At 42.4% G+C, this 21,577-nt stretch overlaps 1 protein-coding gene across 9 annotated transcripts in view; it reads right to left on the reverse strand.

The window, feature by feature from the left end:
• The window catches only part of LOC146252261 (voltage-gated potassium channel subunit beta-2-like), a 39,514-nt gene that overhangs the window by 4,645 nt on the left and 13,292 nt on the right, over window positions 1-21,577 (reverse strand). For 4 of the 9 annotated variants that reach the window (XR_014732005.1, XR_014732004.1, XM_084679211.1 and 1 more), the window contains 12 exons: window positions 7,990-8,033; window positions 7,755-7,792; window positions 7,278-7,357; window positions 5,480-5,524; window positions 4,602-4,646; window positions 4,184-4,227; window positions 4,014-4,100; window positions 3,146-3,190; window positions 1,592-1,677; window positions 1,319-1,439; window positions 1,088-1,182; window positions 390-510 (listed from right to left, as the gene is read on the reverse strand). Coding sequence is in view for 7 of the 9 variants with exons in the window: in XM_084679211.1 (XP_084535337.1) it covers window positions 390-510; window positions 1,088-1,182; window positions 1,319-1,439; window positions 1,592-1,677; window positions 3,146-3,190; window positions 4,014-4,100; window positions 4,184-4,227; window positions 4,602-4,646; window positions 5,480-5,524; window positions 7,278-7,357; window positions 7,755-7,792; window positions 7,990-8,033 (851 nt within the window). In the remaining 2 variants the exon portion in view is untranslated. Of the gene's footprint in view, window positions 1-389; window positions 511-1,087; window positions 1,183-1,318; window positions 1,440-1,591; window positions 1,678-3,145; window positions 3,191-4,013; window positions 4,101-4,183; window positions 4,228-4,601; window positions 4,647-5,479; window positions 5,525-7,277; window positions 7,358-7,754; window positions 7,793-7,989; window positions 8,034-15,193; window positions 16,050-21,577 lie in introns of those variants that run through there. The other 5 variants (XM_084679212.1, XM_084679213.1, XM_084679208.1 and 2 more) reach the window with 3 other exon arrangements.

Consider the following 21,577-nt stretch of genomic DNA (forward strand, 5'->3'; position numbering starts at 1 on the left):
AGGGACAGGACAGACAGTGTGGACTTCCTGAGGGACAGGACAGACAGTGTGGACTTCCTGAGGGACAGGGCAGACAGTGTGGACTTCTTGAGGGACAGGAAAGACAGTGTGAACTTTCTGAGGGACAGGACAGACAGTGTGGACTTCCTGAGGGACAGGGCAGACAGTGTGGACTTCCTGAGGGACAGGGCAGACAGTGTGGACTTCCTGAGGGACAGGGCAGACAGTGTGGACTTCTTGAGGGACAGGAAAGACAGTGTGAACTTTCTGAGGGACAGGACAGACAGTGTGGACTTCCTGAGGGACAGGACAGACAGGATGGACAGGACGGACAGACAGACAGAAAAAGAGAGAGCGGCAGGTGTTTTTCCATTTTATTTTATTTTTACCGATAGCGAGCTGGGGCAGAGTGCAGCCCAGTCGCTCTGCGATGGCCTGCAGCTCTTTCAGCTTCGCCTGCTGACGACGCCCCTCCTCACTCAGGATCTTGTCCTTCATCCACTGGTAACCCTGTCACGGACACACAGCACACCCGCTCAGGACTACAGGACCCAGAATTCACCCACCATTGTCTTTTTGTATACCGGTGACCGCCTAAGAATTCCAAAGACTGAGGTAGTGGACAGTTACTTTTTAGTCATTCCCATACTATGAAAGCACCTCTTTGAATAAATGTGTTAAAAAATACACCAACAAATATGAATTCAAACACACCATGAAAAACCAAGTTGATTTTCATCCCGAAGAAGCAAAATACAAATATTTTTGCTTTACAAATGTATGTTTAAGATTCAATTATGGATTCCATATCCCTTAACATCAGTATACTGTGTTCCTCACCTGTGAGGCTTCTGGTATAGGTTTAATGGGTACTCATATATGTTGACAAACTGTCCTTCATCGGAGTTAATGATATAGAGGAATTCAATTCATGTATGGCCAAACACTCTTTCAGACACAATAATGATGATTTAGTAATTACCAGTCGAAAGGACAGAAAGCTTCTACCGCACACATATCGAGGGCAATTAAGAGGCGATAGGTCAATCGAGACACATGATGTACAGGGCCAAAGGTCACGCATTACCTTAAGCGAGGCCCGTGAGTACGGGGGTACCCCGCTGTCGTACTTCCCTGAGATGATACCGCAAGCTAATGGAGACCACGTCATCGCACCTACACCTGTGCACGTGTGGTAATGAATAAAACACAGCTTTATTATCCAACAACTGGTGACCTTTTTACTGTGACAGGCGGCTCACCGGCTTGACACTCTTCTTAGCAGGTCAGCAGATGTCGGTGTTAAAGCGAAACTCACCAATCTTATGGAAGAGCTCTGGGAGCTGCACCTCTACCTTCTCTCTCTGGAACATGTGGTACTCTGCCTGCTCGCAGATGGGCGGGATCAAGTTGAACTGCCGTGCCACAGAGTACGCCTCCTACAGAACAGACAAGAGTACCACAGTCAACTGATGGGCAAATGACCAAGTTCAATCTTTAGAGTATTGTAACTGATTGGTATGCAGTACATAATATGATGTGTGTTAAACTTTTTGACACAGTTTGACAGATATGCAACAGTATGGCTAACCATGATCTCCATGGAGCTCCACCTTGAGGTGCCCCAATACATGGCCATCCCCTGGTTGATCACATGGGTCATTGCTCGTACAGTCTCTGCCAATCAAAATGCAAATATTTAACCTGGGCCCAGATATTCAATATTAACAGCGGTAAGGGCCACAATGAAAGAGAGGATCAAGGCTTCAGGAAGTGTTAACTGAGATGGAAAGCAAAAACAAAAACAGAGGAATAGAAGTGGAACAAAGGAGTGCACAAAAAATAAATGCTTTTCCCATTAGTTAATAAGTGCTACAATGCCATATGACCATGAACAGCTACATATTTGACTGACAGATTAAAAAAGACAGGGTAAAATGTATCCAGAGTAATAAAAAACGAGTTTTTGTGTTTGCAAAAAGTGTAGAATAGTGTACAACGTAACAGCTCTTGAAATCTTGTTGCAAGGCAAAGTTTTACATAAACTTCTAAATGGCACACTCCTTTGACACCGGGGGTTAAGAGGGGTACAATCTGAGGAAAAGAACATGATAAGGTGTACAAAATAAGGTCAATTATACAACTGAACAAGTCAACATTATTGAAAAAGAGAGAACCATGCTCTGGCAAAGGAAATACACTGCAATCAGGACAAAGAAGGGCTGTAACAGGAGCAGTCATCTTGCAAAATAACTTGAACCAGGCCATATGTAAGCGGAAAAGGGGCCCATACCAGACAGAAAACCCCAATCTCTACACGTGTAAAGATCAGAAAGAATTGTAAAGGTACACTAATACTCTGCTTCTAAACTTTTGAAAAGGTGGCCCAGCTTTAGTTTAGTTTAGCTCTAAAGTGCACATTAATTTGTACACCTCAGCATTCACTTGAGCATTGTTGAATGTTGTCATAAGTAGTTTTATTCATCTTTAAATAGAAACAAAGACAGACAGGCAAGAATAATGAAAGGAAGAGATAGAAAATCAAAAATGGAGATACACACTGTTTGGTATGTCCTTGGTATTCAATGGCACAGTTGTCACCAGAATGTGAATGGTAACTTTTTCCTGGAGCTTACTTCTACGAATAAGTAACGTAGGCCTATTTCAAACCATTGGGCAACAACTGTAAACAAAAAGTACCATCTAAAATACATCAAAAGTAACTCAGATGTCACACTCAAAGTAACACTGAGTTACTAGGAAATAGAAATATTCAGTGACTTGTAGTCCTACAACAACAAAAAAGTGCAATTTAAGAAGAAACAAAATGAAGGAAGGTATTCTTGCAACAAATACTGATATAATGAGAAATGAGACGCAAAAAATAAATAAAACTATGAATGAGCGGCCCGTCAATTCAGTGACCTTCTCCAAAATTAATTTGCAAGATATTTTTATAGATCAAACAGCCCGCATCAATCCCTAAATCTAAGGTGCTTCACCCTCTACAGCACCACTGGGAGGGAAACACAGCATTTTATGGACTCACTGGAGTTTTAAACAGGTATTATTTATACCAAGTCTCTGCCATAAAATGCCTTTTTTGGAGAGGTTGTGAATATTTTTCACTGAGGGTACCATGTACCTTCTATGATGAAAGTTCTGGACTTTGATGTGTAAAATGGGTCTCCTGGTGACGAAAGCAAAACAAAAGGATTGTGAAGAGTTTGACCATTCTGTGAATGAAAAGACAGAAAAAAACTGGGCTACCCATCATGCACTGCAAGAGAGTTTTAAGATTTTTGATTAAAAATAGAAGATTAGAAAAAGTAATCAAAATGTTGCTCCTTTTGCTTGAGACGTTTTTTGGTGGATGCAAGGCTTCAAGCAATAGTGTACCCTGATCAAGGAAAAACATATTTCCTTCACTACCAAGCGATCCAAGCATTCCCAGGCTTGTGCTAAGAACTAGATGCATACCCCAAAATGATGTGCTTCTGGCATCCAATTAATCTGGATGCAATTTTGGCAGCAGAGCCATAATCATTTCACATTCAGCACACACGCATCCACGGTACAGAACATATAATTCAATTTAATTTGATACAAATTCTTACTATTGTGTTTTTACCGTCGTAGTCAGACATGGCTACAACAGGATATACTGTATCATTTTTACAGGCGACACAGATGTCCATGCATGTCCACAAACTGACTGTGAGCACATTTGTGTCAAATAAGAGCACGTTTTCATTTTCTGTCACTCAGTATTGTGTAAGTATGATGTGTTCTATTAGTCTTAGATTGGACAGAACTGGAATGTGACAATCAAGAAAGTGATGATGCCACACATGCTCCTTCTCTTTGTCATGTTGTAAAATCATGGAATGTTGCCAGAATGCCAGCTGGATGCATAAAGGTAATTTCATGGGTCATGACGTCAACTCAACAGAAACTGAAGCAGAAAATAACTCAGTATTGAACAAACTGCCATTCAGACTCGGGGCACCTACCTTCCATAGGTGTGTTGGGGTCTGGTCTGTTGGCAAAGACTACATCCACATATTCTAGCTGAAGTCTTTCTAGTGATGCTCTTAAACCTGTCAGAAACAGACACATCATTGCATCTGTTTTGGTGGATTATCTGTTCATTGTCAAGGTTTTAAATTACAAAACGGCTTACCTTCAATAATGTGTTTTCTCGACAACCCTCTTTCAGTTTCTGCTCTGAAAACCCAAAAAGGAATTGTTGTTTATTTCATTACAAGATGAAACCCTATTACTTTATTCTTACACTTGCACAACCTACAGTTCATAACACTGTAGTACATTAAACTGTAAATAATACTTGAAGGTCACAGTTGGAGATTATGAATGTGTAATAGGTTATAATGAATATTCCTGCTTCCTGTCAGTGCAAGGTAAGGACCTTTCATTTGTCCTCCCTGAAAGAGCATCCAAACAGGGGGTGGATCACACCAGCTTCCTCTCAGGAATCAATTACTGTGAAGCTCTGCTGCCTCTCTGTTGTAAGAGCCCCCACTAAAGATACACAAGCACACACACACACTAACTAACAAGCTAAATAATTGAGTACATACTTTCCTCCCCAGAAGATTTTGGTAGTGATGACCAAACTGGACCGTCTGTAGTAAAGTAAAAAGTAAGGTCAGAGAAATGTCATCTGGTGAACTCTGACACCATAAACAATTCCCTTCACATATTTTCATTCAAGGAGTCATATTCATATTTCATCAAAAGTATCTTGTCAAAAATAATAATTACGTTCTTTTAATTTGAATTCTGTAATCTTTTCCCTAGCTCCCACAAAATCATTTTAATGAAAAAAAGTACCCTAATCTAATGCAATGGGTGTGATTTATATAATTACAGTATAGTCCTATCCAATTATAGAAACAAACAAAGACACAGTAAAAAATTGCACAGTAACAAAGAGCTGTATTTTTCAGATGAGCAGATGAGCTACAGCATGGGCAGCATTAATCTTTCGCCGAGCTGCTTCCATGCCATTGACTGTCTGTGCCTAATGGCCCTGTAGGCAACTACTACTATAAGTAAGTGCTCTACTTCATTCATAAAATAGTGCGTTGTAAAGAAGTAACAAACAAAGCGAGTCAGATCTCACTGACTCAACATTTTCACTTTAAAAGAATGTCTTTACAGTTAAGAGGAAGACACATTTGGGACACCTTTCATCCGAAAGGTGGCCGAGGAGCACATTGCTGTCCTCTATTGAAAATGCTCTTTTAATCTAGGAGTAGGCTCTGTCTAGATTCATCACACTGATTTGAGCTAAGTTCAGTGGTGCAGAAATACTGATGCAGAATGCAGGTGTGTGGGTGGGCACTTCCTTTTTTCTTTTAAACATGGGGAACACCAAAAACAGCCACTGGGCGAGCTAGAAAACTGTTCACGCACAAAGGAGGAGAAACATGCAATTCATGATGAAACATTTTACCTCCATCCTTTCTTCTTAATTATATTCCCCAAAACAACCTCAGCCCTGGGAGAGAAAAAACACCATTACAGGTCATTACTTTAATAGCTGGCATCATGAATAGATTGCTAAGGGCATGTTCACAATGAGGTTTAGATATTACTTTGAGCTTCAGAGCACATATTTGCAACATTTGAGAGAAGCTTGGATTCCTCAGTGGGGGAGGAAGAGGGTAATGAAGCAGGGTATTTATGAGGCACAATCTTCCTGGCCATGTTCCATCATTTCTTTAGCCTGTCCCTTTCTCGCACTCTTTTTCTTTTTATTACTCTTCTTTACCCTGTGCTCAATTTCTATTTAATATGTTTTTCTCTTTTTGGTGGATTATGTGCATGTGTGTGCCCGCACGCGTGTGTTTGGAGGGGGGCTTGCTGCCTCTAACGACAGATGTTACATCTCTGTCCCCAGGACCAAATATGTTCTTCATGAATGGCTCTCATCATTTCCCATAAAGCACATCTGACTCTATGTGACAGCTCCTATCAAGAAGCTCTGCCCGGGTTGTGTGGGTGAGGGGGTGTGTGTACAATATGTGTGTGTGTGACGTGTGTGTTGGAATTTTTCTAGCACAAAGTAAGTCTTGTAAGTCGCTTTGGATAAAAGCGTCTGCTAAATGACTAAATGTAAATAAAGACAGACACAAACTCTTACAGTGATGCTCAGCTGTGTGTGGATGGGGTATCACCCTGACATAAACCAACAACAACTAAGCTTGTGCTGTTTCATTGTTACAGTACTTCATTCAGTGATTAGAATTGTAGAAATTAATTGTACAGTATGGATGTCTAGTTTTTCTTAACCTATTCTATTTTTATCGCGTAATGTCAAAGGGACACACAAACACACACACACATCCACTGCACCTAAGATGAACACATAACATGATGTACAAATGGCTAAGTCTTGCTTGACATCTTATACAATTAACGTGTGGACAGCAGCTAATGTAATTCCAGTATTGATTTGTCTCTTAATTAATGATTTGTCAATGCAATTTGTCTCACGTCAGAGTGACCTTTTCTGTTCTTAAACCATTTGAACTGGTGACATGACTTTAAAGGAATTATCTTGGCACACACACTCTACAGTGCACTACACTATCCGCACTGCAATGCAGGTGAAGATGTGCTTGTGCAATATTGTTTTAAATGCTGTCTTCTCATTCCCTTCCTTTCTGAGATGGCCTATAGGGACCTTCAAAGGAGCTGAGGCAATCTCTTCCTCTGGACTTGCAGTAGACTGCATTTCCTGTGTCTTTTCAACATACCCAAGACTCAAAGGTAGCTTAAAAGTAACTCAGCAGACAAAAATATAAAGTAACAGTTTTGGGGCAGCATGGCAATTGTTTCAACAATTTGTAAAAATGTTTGAATTGGGTTTGTCATTAGTCAAATATACAGGTAGTACTACTAGTACTAGTAGTAGTCAGTACTTTATTGATCTCAAAGGGGAAATTGCGGCCTTACAGCAGGCAAGATGATAAAATGGGAAAGGGAAAACATATTTTAAAAAGTTACCAATACGAGTGAAAAAACATCAACAGTATCAGCATACTGTACTAACTAAACATGTAGAAGTGCTATGGAGACCATACCAGTGGTTGTATGAAGCGACCTTCATACGTACCTTCATATGACCTTTATACAGAAGGGGACAGCAAACAGCAGAGAACATAGTGTGGCAGAGTGTGTGTGCTTAAGAGGGTGTGTGTGTGTGTGTGTGTCTTTGTGTGTCGGGGTATAAAGATAGGGGGACTTACTTCCCTGCAGCATAGACCTCTGCTGTGTCAAACAGATTGATCCCGTTCTCGTATGCCAATGTCATCAGCTCCTCGGCCACCTGGGCAACAACAGGAGAGAGAGAGATGTGTTTGAGACTGGAGACTGACATGACATGACATCATCTGTATTGAACTGCTTTGCTCGACTACAGCTGACCTCTATGGACTGCATCTGAGCCACTGAATCATGCGCTGTCACTCACTGAGTCACTGGATGGTGGGGGTTAGTGGTAAATAACAGTAGGGAAGTCATCAGGTTGGGGGTGCACCGGTGGCTCACTGGGTAAAAGTACATACAACATAGGCTAAGGCCCTCCGTCAGGGTCCTGGGTTCGATTACGGACCTTTCGCTGCATGTTTTCCCCTCTCTTTCTATCTGCTTTCTTGTATCTATCAATATGAATAAAGCTGAAAAAGGCACACAAATCTTTAAAGGAAGTCATCATTGTGTCTCACCTCATCTGTGATCTGACCGCCAAAGGTAACCCATGTGCCTGTGTAAAGAGAAGAGACAGTCAGGGCACTAACTTTGTGTTTGGGGAGAAGAGGGTGCAAACATTTGTCAGTTGTGTGCCAGGTGTGTGCCAGATGTGTCTCTGCTGATTTTGGTTTTCTTTGTGAAAAAAACAACATATAATATTATAAAATACTAATCAAGGCATGTGATGGATCACTAAGCCTGCACCCTCACCTAATCCCAGACAGGACACCCTCAGTCCAGACTTGCCCAGGTTTCTGTTACCAAAAACAAGAGAGCATGAACATGAACTCTGGGCACACAGATCAATGTCTAATTCAAGATGTGAGCTCTGTGATGTGGAAGGATGCAGTGTCACAGTTTGATACAAAGATCCATTGATGCTGTGCTGTCAGCTGATCACCCAATGGAGGTAGAGTACAGGCAGAACATGGGCAACAGTTCCTCATGGAAAACCTTGTGTTTAGGATAAAAGTATAAACTTGTTAAAGAAAAGTTAGGAACTTGAAGTGAGGGCTGGATACTGGTCACACAAGGCCTCATTCTTGCCTTTTTATTTGGATCAACTGTGTGGACCTTTTGGTTAATCAACGGCATTAATGTTATCTATCCTTCACCTCCAGCATTCCCTCTGACCATGCAGTACCCTACAGCCCTGGATGTAGAAAGAAGTGAGGAGGAGGCTGTGGAGGCATGCTTTATTCATCCTTCAGATTGACCAAGATCCAAGGTTACAGAGCTCTTCTCTCATCCACCCGCAACATGAGGGCCAGCAAGTCATGCACGACTCCGTCTATCTTCCACTCTCTCTCTTTCCCACTCTTTTCACTCTTCCACTCTCCTAACGTGAGACAAAAATAACAAAGGGATGTTTGTCAGTTACCTTGAGAAGCGAAGAGGACTAAATGGATTGACTTGTGTTATTCATGTGAATGCAGAGAATTTTTTATTGCCTGAGCTGAGGTATTCACAGAGTTGCAACCAAGGTGAGATGTTACTGTGCTAGCTATTCTATTGATTTAGTTTTGTATGGAAACATAACCTTGTAGGCGCCTGAAATGAGTGAACATGAACATGCAGATCTGAACCCACACACACACACACACCCTACCCCATCCACCCACGCCAGACTCCAAAAACACTCACAATTACACACTCATATGCTGTCTTGTTAGTGAAAACACACTCACACCTCTACACTTGTTTTAAGTGCCCTGCACTAAGTGCTATATGTTGCATAAGTATGGGAGATGGAGCTGTTAAAGTGGAGTAATTAGAACAAAAAAGATATGTTTATCAGATCACATGAGTAGGCTACCGTAACAGCAGTTGAAGAAAACCTTACATGTACAACAGTGTTAACAATAAACCAATACAAAATAAGCCTAATGTCACCTCCAGCTAGATGCACCTTTCTGCCACAGTAAATTCCTTGTTTGTGTGAACTTACATGGCGAATAAAACTCATTCTGATTCTGATTCTGAAAGGCACTTTAAGCTACTGGGCCAATCAGGTGATTAAAGTGTAAGGCTGGGTGTCATCCTGCCTGTCCCCACCTCTCATACACTGACATATGGAGCTGCTGGACGTCCCTACTAGATGGGTCTCACACCTCATTGCGTAACTTACTGTAGTTGCTTAATGTTAATACACCAGTTTCCCCTCTTCCTTTAAACATAGGGAAATAGTTTAGGTTGTTTGGACAAATATTAAACCCCCTACAAAAGTAAATTAGCGGGATGGTTGGCGTTCTGTTTAGCGGTCTGGTCTGGTGATTCATTTCTAACTGTTGGGTCGAGATTGGGTTACTGGCAGGGGGGCTGGATGTTGAAGGTGAACCAGACCACCTGCTGGCTGGAATCACTCCAAAGAGTTAAGCTCATACTTTAGGAGTCTGGGCCTGCACAAGTAGCACTGCACACAGGCAGTCAGAAGCTGCTCATGGGATTTGCCAACTGTTATAGCATTATTGCACTACATAGTTCATAAACATTTTTGCTTTTCTAATTAAAGCTACATTTGCCAACAGATGGTTGTCATAGACTCACTAGAACAGCATGTTAAATGAACTTCACCGACCGACACATGTTGAATGACCTCACACAAGGCTGGAGCCAGGAGCAAAGGTTGAGGGTCAGTCTGTAGTGTCATGTTGTTGTTGAAGACTCACATGTAGGCAAGTAGGAACATCATATGCTCTTTCTATCAACACTCACCAGGTCAAGGGTACAAAGATATGGTGCATGTGACAGGTGAAGAATAAACACACACACACACACACACACACACATCCACACACAATCTCTGCAATATATTGGAATCATTAAAACATGAAAGGAAAATCTCATGCGAACTAGTAAAACATGTCACCAGTGACAGTCGATCATCAATCAAAAGCACAGACACAAGAGGTCAGTTTAAGAGTCATCACTTAAGTATTAAATAACACTGTCTCTCTTTAACACCGTGGTGCCGGTGGGTTCATGAGACTGGGCCTGAGGTGAATGTCTGCTGAAGGCCAGGGCTGTATTTGGCCATGGCAGGTATGAGAGGGCCTTTTATTGGGTGCTGACAGCAGGCATCCTGATGGAGGTATTCCATGTCCCGTTATGCAGCCATGAAGGCGATCTCCTCAGCAGGAGCCAATCACATGCTAGCTGTGCTTGGAAAACCACCAACCCATTTTCCAGTGGTCACACTCCAGCCCAAAGCCAATTAACCTCCTTCTGGGCCACTTCACTATTAAGTCAAATGGAATATACAATGACACACATCAAATGTGCACACACACACACACACTCCAGCACACATGTAATGCACACACATGAAGATCACATCCTCCCTTACAGGACACAACAGTATTCTATTTGCTCTGAGTCAGATAGCAAACTTCAGTCATATTACCGTATCAATAACGTTCCATGAGAGAATACACTTATACAGTAAATTGGTGAAATACAACCAGGTTAGGGGCTTTATTGGACAGTCTGTACAGTACTGTGGTATTCTGAGTGCAGGCCTTCCCAAGAGACCTACAAGACATGTGTTACTACTGACGCAGGCCCTTCATTAATGGACATTTGACGAGACCTGTCAAAGCACATCAAAAAAGCTTTCAACACAAGTAGCATCCACTTGCACTTATGCTAAGCCATGTTGCAGCAAGTGTAATGGTAGACTGTGCATTACACAACATACCATACACAAAAATGCTGCTGCAATGCATTACTACGAGGATAAGTAAGCTATTTTTGAGTTCAAGACCTCAGACATTATTGTTCCAAACACGTCAAAAGTCAGATGAACTATGGAAGAAGTTAAGAACCACAGCACATTGTGGACTCGCTCACTATGGAGTACACAGTGATCTGCAGTGTCAATTTTTTATTTTATTTATTTAATTGCAGATCAAAAATTATGAAATACAGGCATTGTTCCATTTCCATCAATCAGACACTATATAATAATTTAACACTGCCAGAACCAGTATCTTTGTATCAGTCTGATCAAAAACATACAGTATCTGTAGGGGACGTGTCACTGTGAAATCAAAAGCTAATCAGTGGTGATTCAACTCCCCAACTGCACACGCACATACACATGCACACCCACAGTTACCCCCTGGAGGCCCAGCCACACCAAGAGGGCAGTGCTGTTAATGAAGCTGTTTCCCTTACACATGTCCACATTAGGCAGGCAGATGACTCAAAGCTGCTGGCTGGGCTGAGACAGGCCTGGCCCCAAAACCCAGGAGCAGTAGAGGAGACATGCAGCCGTGATCGTGAGCAACATGTAGGATATCAATCAAAAAGCTCATGGTTCACACACCACAAACAGCTCGTCCGCTTCATCTGACAAACCACATGTCTATCAAGAAACGTGTGTAGCTATTATTCTGTATATGGTGCTGGTGCACTGTACATGTTACAGTAACTTTACATGACATGACACATGAAGACAGAGAAGGAAAGATACACAGAAATAAAGGAATTCACATCAGATACACGTAGAGGATGAAGGGAGATGCTTGAGGCGCAAAAAACATAATGGATGCCCAGGACCTAGAAACAGACACTGCCCGGGGTTACTGAAGTACAGACATTGCCCTTTGCTATTCCCAAATGCAACACTTTGCATCTTGAAATAAAAAGTATCTTTTAATAGCAGTCTGGGAAATTTGGAAATCAATGTGATTCCTCATTCCTCTCTGGTTCTTGCCTTATATAGACTTCCAATAGTGTACACAACCAAGGCCAGTACAGCAGTTCAAGGGTAATTGATATGTGTGTGTGTGTGTGTGTGTATGCTGGGCTTTGACTAATAAGGCAAATGAATAACAAGGTTAGATAGGCGTGACATTTAAAGGTCGTGCGTATGCCTTGTACAGACACACAATGCCTGTGTGATCACAGAGTAAAAGATAAAAAGAGGTCATGAACAAATCAGCTTCCTCAAACCATTCATGTGCTTGTGTGAAAGAGGCTGTGTCAAAATCGTAACCAAAAAGGTCTGGTAGTTTCTCAAATGTTTCCTTCTGTTGCATCTCGAACCATTCCTTCCAATCTAGATCCAAACAGATCCAGCATGCTGCCCAGCAGTGGCAGGAACCCAGCCAGCACCAACCCCAGCCCTGCCGTAGTGTAGTGTGGCCAGGGGCTCTTCCTCTTAGCCTGGTGCACAGACTCGTGCTTCCATTCTGTTACCAACACTCTCTCACTGCCCCCCTTAGATGATCTCTCTCTGTGCCTCAGACAGACAGTGCAGAGTTACGTAACAAAAACAAGGCTGTGTGTTGTTGTCCGTCCAGGGTTTCTCATGCAGGAAAAGATTTGGAAAGCCAGAACGCGTAGACAACTACTGACTACTTATGTAATCAGCTTGTCTCATATTGTTTGGAAGGCAAAGATAATCTGTTTTCCATCCTTTTCGTCTCTTTTCATGTACTTCTTCACCTTCATTGTGGCACTCACTGGCCTCGCAAGACATCACTAAAATTAAGTAAAACGCAACTCTTGCAAGAAGTCTATTTGTGTCTACCTTTCCTGACTAGAAGGAGTCAAAGAGTCTCTCACAGTCACTATATTGACAATGTCAGTCTCATTTTTCCCAGTCCCACCTTAAAAAAAAGTTATACTATTCAGACTCTCATATTCAGTTTATCAACCTTGCAAGCCCCTCTCTCCCTCTCTCTCTCCCTCTCTCTCTCTCTCTCTCTCTCTCTCTCTCTCTCTCTCATACACACCTGTGCTGGATCTGTTTTGAGTTATTCTACAGAAGACCCCCATGAGGCCGATGACCGATGAGTGTGTGCCTGGGCACACCTGTGAGAGCCTGTTAGACCACCACAACAGAAACCACTCACACCGACTTACGAAGATTCAGTTAGACACATGTCTGACATTCACTTTCTGCCCAACTCTGAGAAATATGAAGGACCTCATCATGTTTGGCTTTCTGTCTTCTATTGGTAAAGGTTTGCAAATGCATAACATTGTGCTTGGGTATGTGTGCCTACTGGCTGTGGGTCTGTAACTGTGTAGGAGAGTGTGTGGCTCTATGGTTGCCCAGTTTTCCCTTGGCTCTATAGCATCTTTAGTGAAATACTAATCTGAGCTACTGGCTTCTCTCTATTCCTCCGCCTGGTGTGAGGGAGATTCATACTGACACAAGAACAGTTTAACCCCGCCCTCACCCAGAGAGTCTATCAAACACCCTTTTCATTCACATAAACATACAGTACATACAGTGCATGCATACGTACACACATACATACACTTCACACATCATACAAACAAACCATTCTACTGTGGAACAATTATGACCATGATCCTACACATTATTCTAATTATGGTAGATACTGTAGCATACAGTAAACAGACCGACACTGTGAGAAGGAGCAACATTTCATAATGTTGTTCTGATTAATTACTAAATTAACATGATTGATTAAGTAGATCCATTGAAGTTACAGTGCAGCAGTGCAATGGGTGGATGGCAAAGACGGTGATAACAATTTAAAACATGATGGCTTTTATATTTAATAAATGAGTATATGTGTGTGTTTGTGTGTGTGCATCTGTGTGTTACAAGATCTTAACTGTAACCACTCTGACCCACTACAGTATTGGAGTGAATATGTATTGCAAATATGTATTTAATATTCATGCAAATATTTTTTTATCTAAATAATTAAGCAAAGTTGTGCTTGCGGGTTCTCAGCAAAGAGGCCTTTTGGTTCCGTGACATACACTGTAATTACTTATTGTCACCTGACCGCATAATAAGAATAGTATGCATTTATAAATTAATCCCAGAAACTGTGTAAAATGTGAACTCACTGTGAATGCAAGTTTGATCAAATTAAAAGACAATATTCTGTTTGTAGAACAGATACACATCACACATTCCCAGACTGATCTTTACATTCTCGTGTGTGTATTCTATGGACTTCATCATCAGCAGGATCAAGAGAGCGGAGAGACTGATGGCTAGCTCAACTGATGGCTAGCTCAACTGATGGCTAGCTCAACTGATGGCTAGCTCAACTGATGGCTAGCTCAACTGATGGCCCTGCATGCCTCTGAGGTGTTGTGTTACACATTAGGAAAGTGGGAAAAACGCTATATTACATTATGCTGGGCAGTGGTTGTAGAGTGCTTTTGATGTACCATTACAGACATGACATAGTGGATAAGCAGGAAGGAGTGGTATCTAGGGAAGCAGTTGTAATTCTTTGAAGTGGTAAAGGTGTTTGGTTTGAGATTACCTTCAAAGGCCCTACGTAGAATTGGGACGCTCAGTATTTTTGGAATTTTAAGACGTTCAATCCTTTGGTGTTTGCCTTATGAAATATTTGCTTTGTTTGTTACAGTAATACTGTGTGCATGATTTAAGCTCTATTTCCACTTCAAAGTCAGAAATGGGATTTATTAATTCAGTTTGATAAATGCTTAGCCTATGCTGCACTGCATATTCATGTAAGAACCAGGCAGTCAGAACGATCCGAATCCTTCCATGTCTATTTGTAGGCTTACATTTCTCCAAATATCCCTTGTCTTTTTCCAAAGCAGCATGGTGGCACGACCCCCTGACACAAGGGTTCAGTGAGAGGGAGGTATTATCCTTATCATGCTCACAACGTGCTTTGGTATTATGTCCCTTTCACAAGGTAAAACTGTCATCTTCTGCAGTGCACTGTCAAACTCACAAGAGGGGAGGAACACAGAGTGGCATTTCTACAACCCTACTACTCAAATCTGTTATCGTGGGTTGTCCAATAACCCTTTGAGGAACCAAGGATGGTCTACAGTCTACTCTCTCTTAAGTCATCCTGCCTTGAATGCAGCTGCATGCTTCTGCACTCTCCTACTACACCTATGCTGTGTCATCACACGGATGCTTCACGGTATTTCCTACCTATACTTCATGCCGGTGCGTATGCTCTGGTCGCTGGAGGAGGGCATGTTCTGCACTGACAGCTGGCCAAGGCTGCGGGCAACCATGGCCACGGCTCGGAACTTGCTCTTGGTGCCCATGTTGGGGCTGTTGGCATTCTGCCGGTTCAGTCTTTCCTCCGTGCTCCGGTTAACGCCTCGGTGGTCTGTACACACCAATGACACCTGCATAGTGTCAGATGAAGGGTCCGGCTGGACAGCCTCGGCGTGAATGAAAACTAAGAAGGAATGTCCAGTTGGTCAAACGGCGCTGTCGCAGAGGCCACAGATGTCCGAGATAGCGGACAATGGGTCAGCACCTGAGCACCCTTTCAACTGGTTCACAAATGGTACTGTGGCTTTTTCAAAGGAACGTCAAGAAATATCAGACCCGAGTTCAAAATAATACTCCTTTGCAAAAGAGTCACAAAGTCTTCCACTTCCCCCCCCAAAAAAGCTAAAAGAAATTCCAAAAGCCACGCTTCAGAGGACGGGATGCCAGAGGAGAGGGGGACAAGCAGAGTGGAAGAGATGAGGTGATCTGCTGCAGCTCAGGTCCGATGTTGTCTAGTCAGCGCAATGCCGCTGTGCACAGGAACCCTCTCCCTCAGGAACACATGCCACAGCCTCGCCAGAACAACCCAGGGTGACAAATCACATCAACACTTTAACACCACAATCACGCGTGTCTCTGGAGCACTCCACGAGTCCTAGTGAGGAGCCAGACCCCTTTCTATCCTCTCTCTCTCACTGCTTCTCTATTTGTCTTTGCCTTTGTTTCTCTCAGCTAAGGCTGCATGTGTAATCTGCCACTTTATCTTCCAAGTTGAATCCTCTGACTCTCTTGTCTGAGTTACCATTCACAAGTGATGACCTACTGCTTTTATATGTGAGAAATAAGAGCGCAGGCAGAATGAGGGAGGGGATGTAGAGTGAGTGAAAAAGAGAGGGAGAGGAGGGCGGAGGGAGTGTTGTCAGAGAGTGAGGGAGAGAGAGAGAGAGAGAGACAGAGATTGATCTCAGTTCATGTGAAAAAGTATGGTCTTCAACCCAGATCAGATGAAACAATCGCTTCTTATTTCAATTAGATTATACATGGCCGTTAATAAAAGTAGCAGAGAAAATAGAAAAAGGGGAATGCATGAAAAGAGAAAAAAAGGTATTATAACATTCAGTCTTTTAGGACTTTTTGCACATTTGATCGGAATACAGTCAACTGTCTGCAACAGTGTTTGGAGGACTGGTTGTAAGTCTAATGTATCCAAGCTACGGTTGGCTTGTGCAGAATGCAGGTTATGCAACCTGACCTGTATCAAAATAGTCTCAGGTGACAAGTGATTCAGGGAAGTGTTTTACACACATTTTCCCTCATTGCCTTGTTTCCAGAGAGCCATTTATGCCCAACTAAGCATCACTGACATAAGATGTTTGAGTCTCCATCATGCCAATGACAAATATATGACAAATAGGCAAATAGATCTGATATAATACATAACGACACAAACTCATTCCTAAGCAGGAAAAAAGGTTTGATGGCAATTTGATAGTGATGGATGTCAACCAAGTGTTTTATGGTTTCGAAACAAACACAATGTAAAAACTTCCAAAAATATGCCTTGGATTCTGTGAAGGTCAATTTCAGGTAAACATAACAACCCCACCACAACCAATCACCAATCAGTAGAGGGTGCTTGGCACAGGGGACACAATTGCATGACTAAATTTAGAAAGCCTCAAGGCCAAGCTGGCAAAAATAAGAGCAAGTAAACGAACCAATGGTGTTGGCGTGGACCCATCCAGAGAGAGAGCATTGTTCCAGCATGCATCGGTCCCCTGGACCTGGAACTCTCACTTGAGCAGGCCTTGCCTCTGGCTCTTACCAGGGGAAGCCCTTCTAAAGATCAGAGGGTGGCTGTAGAGCCCCTGTCCTAGCTTTGCTGTACTAGGAGCCCTGGGACCTGTCCACAGTTCTATCACAGTAGGCAGGACCTGCCAAGCCCACTAGCTCATCTTTCATCTCCTCCCCCATCACATTTCACTGACTGTGTGTGTACTGTAGGTGTGAAAGAGAGAAAATGCATGCAATTAGCACTCTTAAAATCCCAGTGCAGAATAAAGAAACAATCATATGTTGAAAGTTTGAGCGTGCGTGACATGGTAAGGCTCTGAGGTGTAATCCGACTTCCATTGATGGTTTGGCCCCCAGTCAACACACGTGCGGTTAAAACCCTCACTTTGAAAAAGACACATTTCAAAGCAGAGTTGTCTTGCCATCACCTCCTCCCCTCTGCACCGCTCGCTCCCCGTCTTCTAAATGCTGGGATTAGTTTATTCAGAACTGTTTTCTCCGGGATGAAAGTTACCACGGGGGAGAGATAGAGCTTAACTCTCATTGAACGGCAGCTGTACTGTTCACGTGGCATAGCACACAAAACAGCTCTGCAGCAGGCTTGATAGGCTTGTGTATGTGTGTGTACAGTATATGTGCAATCCAAACGTTAATTGTGCAGGGTTCTCGACCCTGACTCAACCAGACTTTAGCAGAAACACTGACAGGTGTGACATCCTGACACTGCGCAGCTCTCTCCCATCCATAAAGCCTGAAAGCAGTGTGTCAACATCCATTTTGATAACGTGTATTTCTTATTTCACACAGACAGACCAGCACCATTTTGATTGCCTAGTCAACACCCTTCTATGGCAGATTTTTTCACATATAAAAATGCCTTTCTACCTCCCTGTATCTATAGGTCTGTATGGTCTGTGCTAGATGATGTACAATTATTTTATGATATTTTTCCTAATCTTGTAGGGCTACACTGATTGCTGTTGTGCTGCCTGCTCTCTCTCTCTTTCTTTCCCTTCTTTGCAAACACTGATGAGGCTGTCAATTCAAAAATCTAAACCTTGCCACACGCACTTTGCAAAAGACAAAACCATTATGCAAATCGGTGTGATTATGTTAACCTAATCTGCCACGCTTGCACACATGGCCCATGCATTAACGCACAGACAAGCACACACACACGCACACACAGAGGAGCTTGATTTGTAGCTACGGTATACAGAATATTTTCATTGCACTCTTCGTCCATACTACAACCATGCAGTTTGTCTATGTCTGTATGTGTATGGGACTTTGTGTTCACATGTGTGTTTAGTGTTTGTGAAGCTCGAATTACCAAATGAACTGAGGCAGAGAGAAAGTGTGAGGTCAGTGATGAGCTCAACATGAAAACCTGAGGCCAGCTGCATCTAATGTTGAATCCTCTTCTCAACTCTAACTTCAACTCTAACTAGTACAGCTTTCAACATTTGTTTTAAAGGTGTATGGGGAACATGTCAGTGTAATTTCACAGCATTATTGTGATATAATACAGTATGTGTGTGTACAATACTGGATTATACTACTCTGTACAGTATTTATTCATGTGCATGTTTTGTACATTGCCTTAGTCCATGAGCGTGCCCTTGAAGTCTGCCAGTCAGCTACTATAACAGGTCACAAGGCTGCAAGGCAGCCAGGGCACAGATCATTACAATGGCAGATTCAACTGTCCTGTTAGACTCAAGCAGCAGCTGTAATTGGGTTGTCAATCAAACCCAAGTGGAAACCCTAACCCAACTTGAGATCTCCAACCAGGTGCCAGGGGGGTGTCTGGTAAAAGCGGAGGGGTTAACATGACCACAGTGATGATTAGCTTAGCTAGTAGGGCTGTTAGGAGGCTGTTAGATCTGGCTGTGGAACAGCTGCCAGGTGGGAAGGATGTCAGGGTGGCTGGAAGGGTCATGAATCAAACAGTGGCTCAAATCCCTGTGTGGGTGTAAGGCATACTGCATCTGCTGGTGCAGGGCTTATTTTTTCCATGACTCTCACTAGGCTGGACACTGGAACATGGACACGCTAGAGAGGATGACTGTGAGTTGAGCAATACAGGCTCCACCAATTCTCCTTAGCAATATCCTGTGTGTTATCTTACTGGGTGAGGAAGAGCTTTTGTGTTCTCTAATCTACTCTCCAGCGAGCTCTGCTTACTAAATATTAGTGTTTGTCCACAGTTTGGTCTGCCTGTCATTGTGCTTCCCTTCCTGCAGTAAGTAGTGTTTGTTTGATAAACAGACACAATTCATCACTCACATCAAATATGAGAGGGGTCACTGTGCAACTTTAAATATAGAAGACATCAATCCATTAATAACTTTGAAATGAGGAACATCAGAAGGAGAACATGGTGGTTTGAACAGGCTGGAGATCGCATGTAAATAATATGTATTTTTCCAGTTGCTGATTCTGAACCAAAAATGTTAATTCCACATGGCTTGCTTGTTTTGGTTCCTCACAGCTTCAAACACTGGAGGAAGATCATCTGTCAAGGCCTCAGTTATCCTGTTTGATTCCCATTGTCGTAGGTCTGCTGCATGTTATTGTAGAATGTTAGTGATTTGTGAGCTACATTTAAAGTATGATCTTCCTAAGCTACAGTATCAAAAATCTGCTGAATTAATAATGATCAACTTTACAGCATGCAGAGAGCACTGAGAGCACAATTTGGGAACCTGGAATTATGAAGAGGAAGAGAGCTGTCTCGCGCTCGCTACATTACCAGAATTACACAGTTGGGCTGTATATGCCCCACCAGTCAGAAAGATATTATGACATACCTAGTAAAGGAATGGCTAATGAAGGTAAACAGAGGGAGAGCCACGTGCTTACTCCTCTTGCAAGTGTATATTGAAACTGACAGACAGTAAATGTCAGTTATTTACAATAAGCCTGGGGTGTATAGGTCATATAGAATTGGATCAATGTTTACAGGATCAAACTTGAGACTTGGTTTCAGTCGGCTGGCTAAATGTTGCTCAATATGGAGGATGATCCTCAGAGACATGGTTTTAAATGTGTAGGGCAAGTCTGGGTGAAAGGTTGATAAACACTTCAATTCTTAAATCACAAGTGGGACGCCACATTGAGAAAAAATACTTTTGAACAATGGGATAGGAGGAAAACGTTTTGTTCACTACTCAACAAGTAACCAGAATTGAGGAGCAAAACACACAGTAACACTGTCCAGCCAAGTGGCTCAGAGCAGGGGAGACATTAACATTCCCTCAGTCTGTTACTAGTGTGTGCACAGCTAAGTGTACTGACCCTGCACTCTAGTTGTAACATCAACATAGTCGGACACTGTTTCTGTCCATATCAGTGCATCTTCCAGGCCAATTCCCATTCCAGCACATGCATGTTCGTATACCCTCACAGCTGTGGGAGGGTTGTGCGGAGATCTCACAAATTCAGAGCCAGAAATAGATTTTCCTCTAAAGGGGCCTGGGGTTGGCTGGGGGTAAACAATGCCAGCCATGCCTGTCCTATTCACTGGACTCAACAGCTTCATTCAGTCCAATGTACCGCAAGGAAGTGCTGGGAGTTCATAAAGTATACATACTGTACACAGACTCTAGTGTGCATACGTAAGTAGAAACACACACAAAAAACACATACACAGACACACAAGAGGCCTTTGCCTTGCAACGAACAGCCCAGGGCACCATTAGCCAGCTTAGTGGTTATCAGGACCTAGAATGGCTTTGCTATCACCCAGTGCCTCATTATGTTCCAAGGTTTTTGTAAGACAGACCTTGAGGGGTTGGGCACTAAAGACATCTGTCTATCTGGAGACAGCTCCTGTAAAGGGTTAGAGCCTAGGAATGCCTGTCCTTAACATCTTAGGAAGTCCAAATGTGGAAAGTACTACAAATATGTAACTTTTTTTTCAGTCATATTTTACTATTTTCTTTTTTGCATATTGATTATATAAATGTTGATACCTGAACCAAAGAGTTGCTGATAATCTGTAATTATCAAGTAGAGTTATCAAGGCTTTCCCCCTAACATGCCACTCTCAGGTTCCAACTGTTTGAATCAAAAGGTATCATTAGACTAGTTTATCAATACTGAATTATTTGTGCTGATCAATACCTTGATCATTCAGGTCCGTTTGAACATAAGTACAAAATCCACAATTATTACAGGAAATATGAACAATAGTCTTTTTAGCAATAACTGTTGCTATGATGGGTGATAATGTGTGCCATATTTCTGACAGTGCTCTAACATACAATTAGAAGTACATATCTTCAAAAGAAGCTTGTTTAACCTGTTCAGGTGATTTTGGGGTGGGAGAGAAGCACACACAGGGATGTTTGGATTTCCTTCACGCTAGAAAAAAAAGCATACACCCCCAATGTCTTATTTTAGATTGTGTTATGTAAGTGTGTCTAATAGTATTCTCCCTAATTCAATTCAATCCAAAATATTCTCCCCAGAGGCCAATCAGCCATTTAAAAATGAAAGGAAAAAACAGTAGGG

The sequence above is a fragment of the Hypomesus nipponensis genome, chromosome 18, assembly GCF_054491055.1.
Source record: "Hypomesus nipponensis isolate SF chromosome 18, ASM5449105v1, whole genome shotgun sequence".
NCBI classification, from domain to species: domain Eukaryota; kingdom Metazoa; phylum Chordata; class Actinopteri; order Osmeriformes; family Osmeridae; genus Hypomesus; species Hypomesus nipponensis.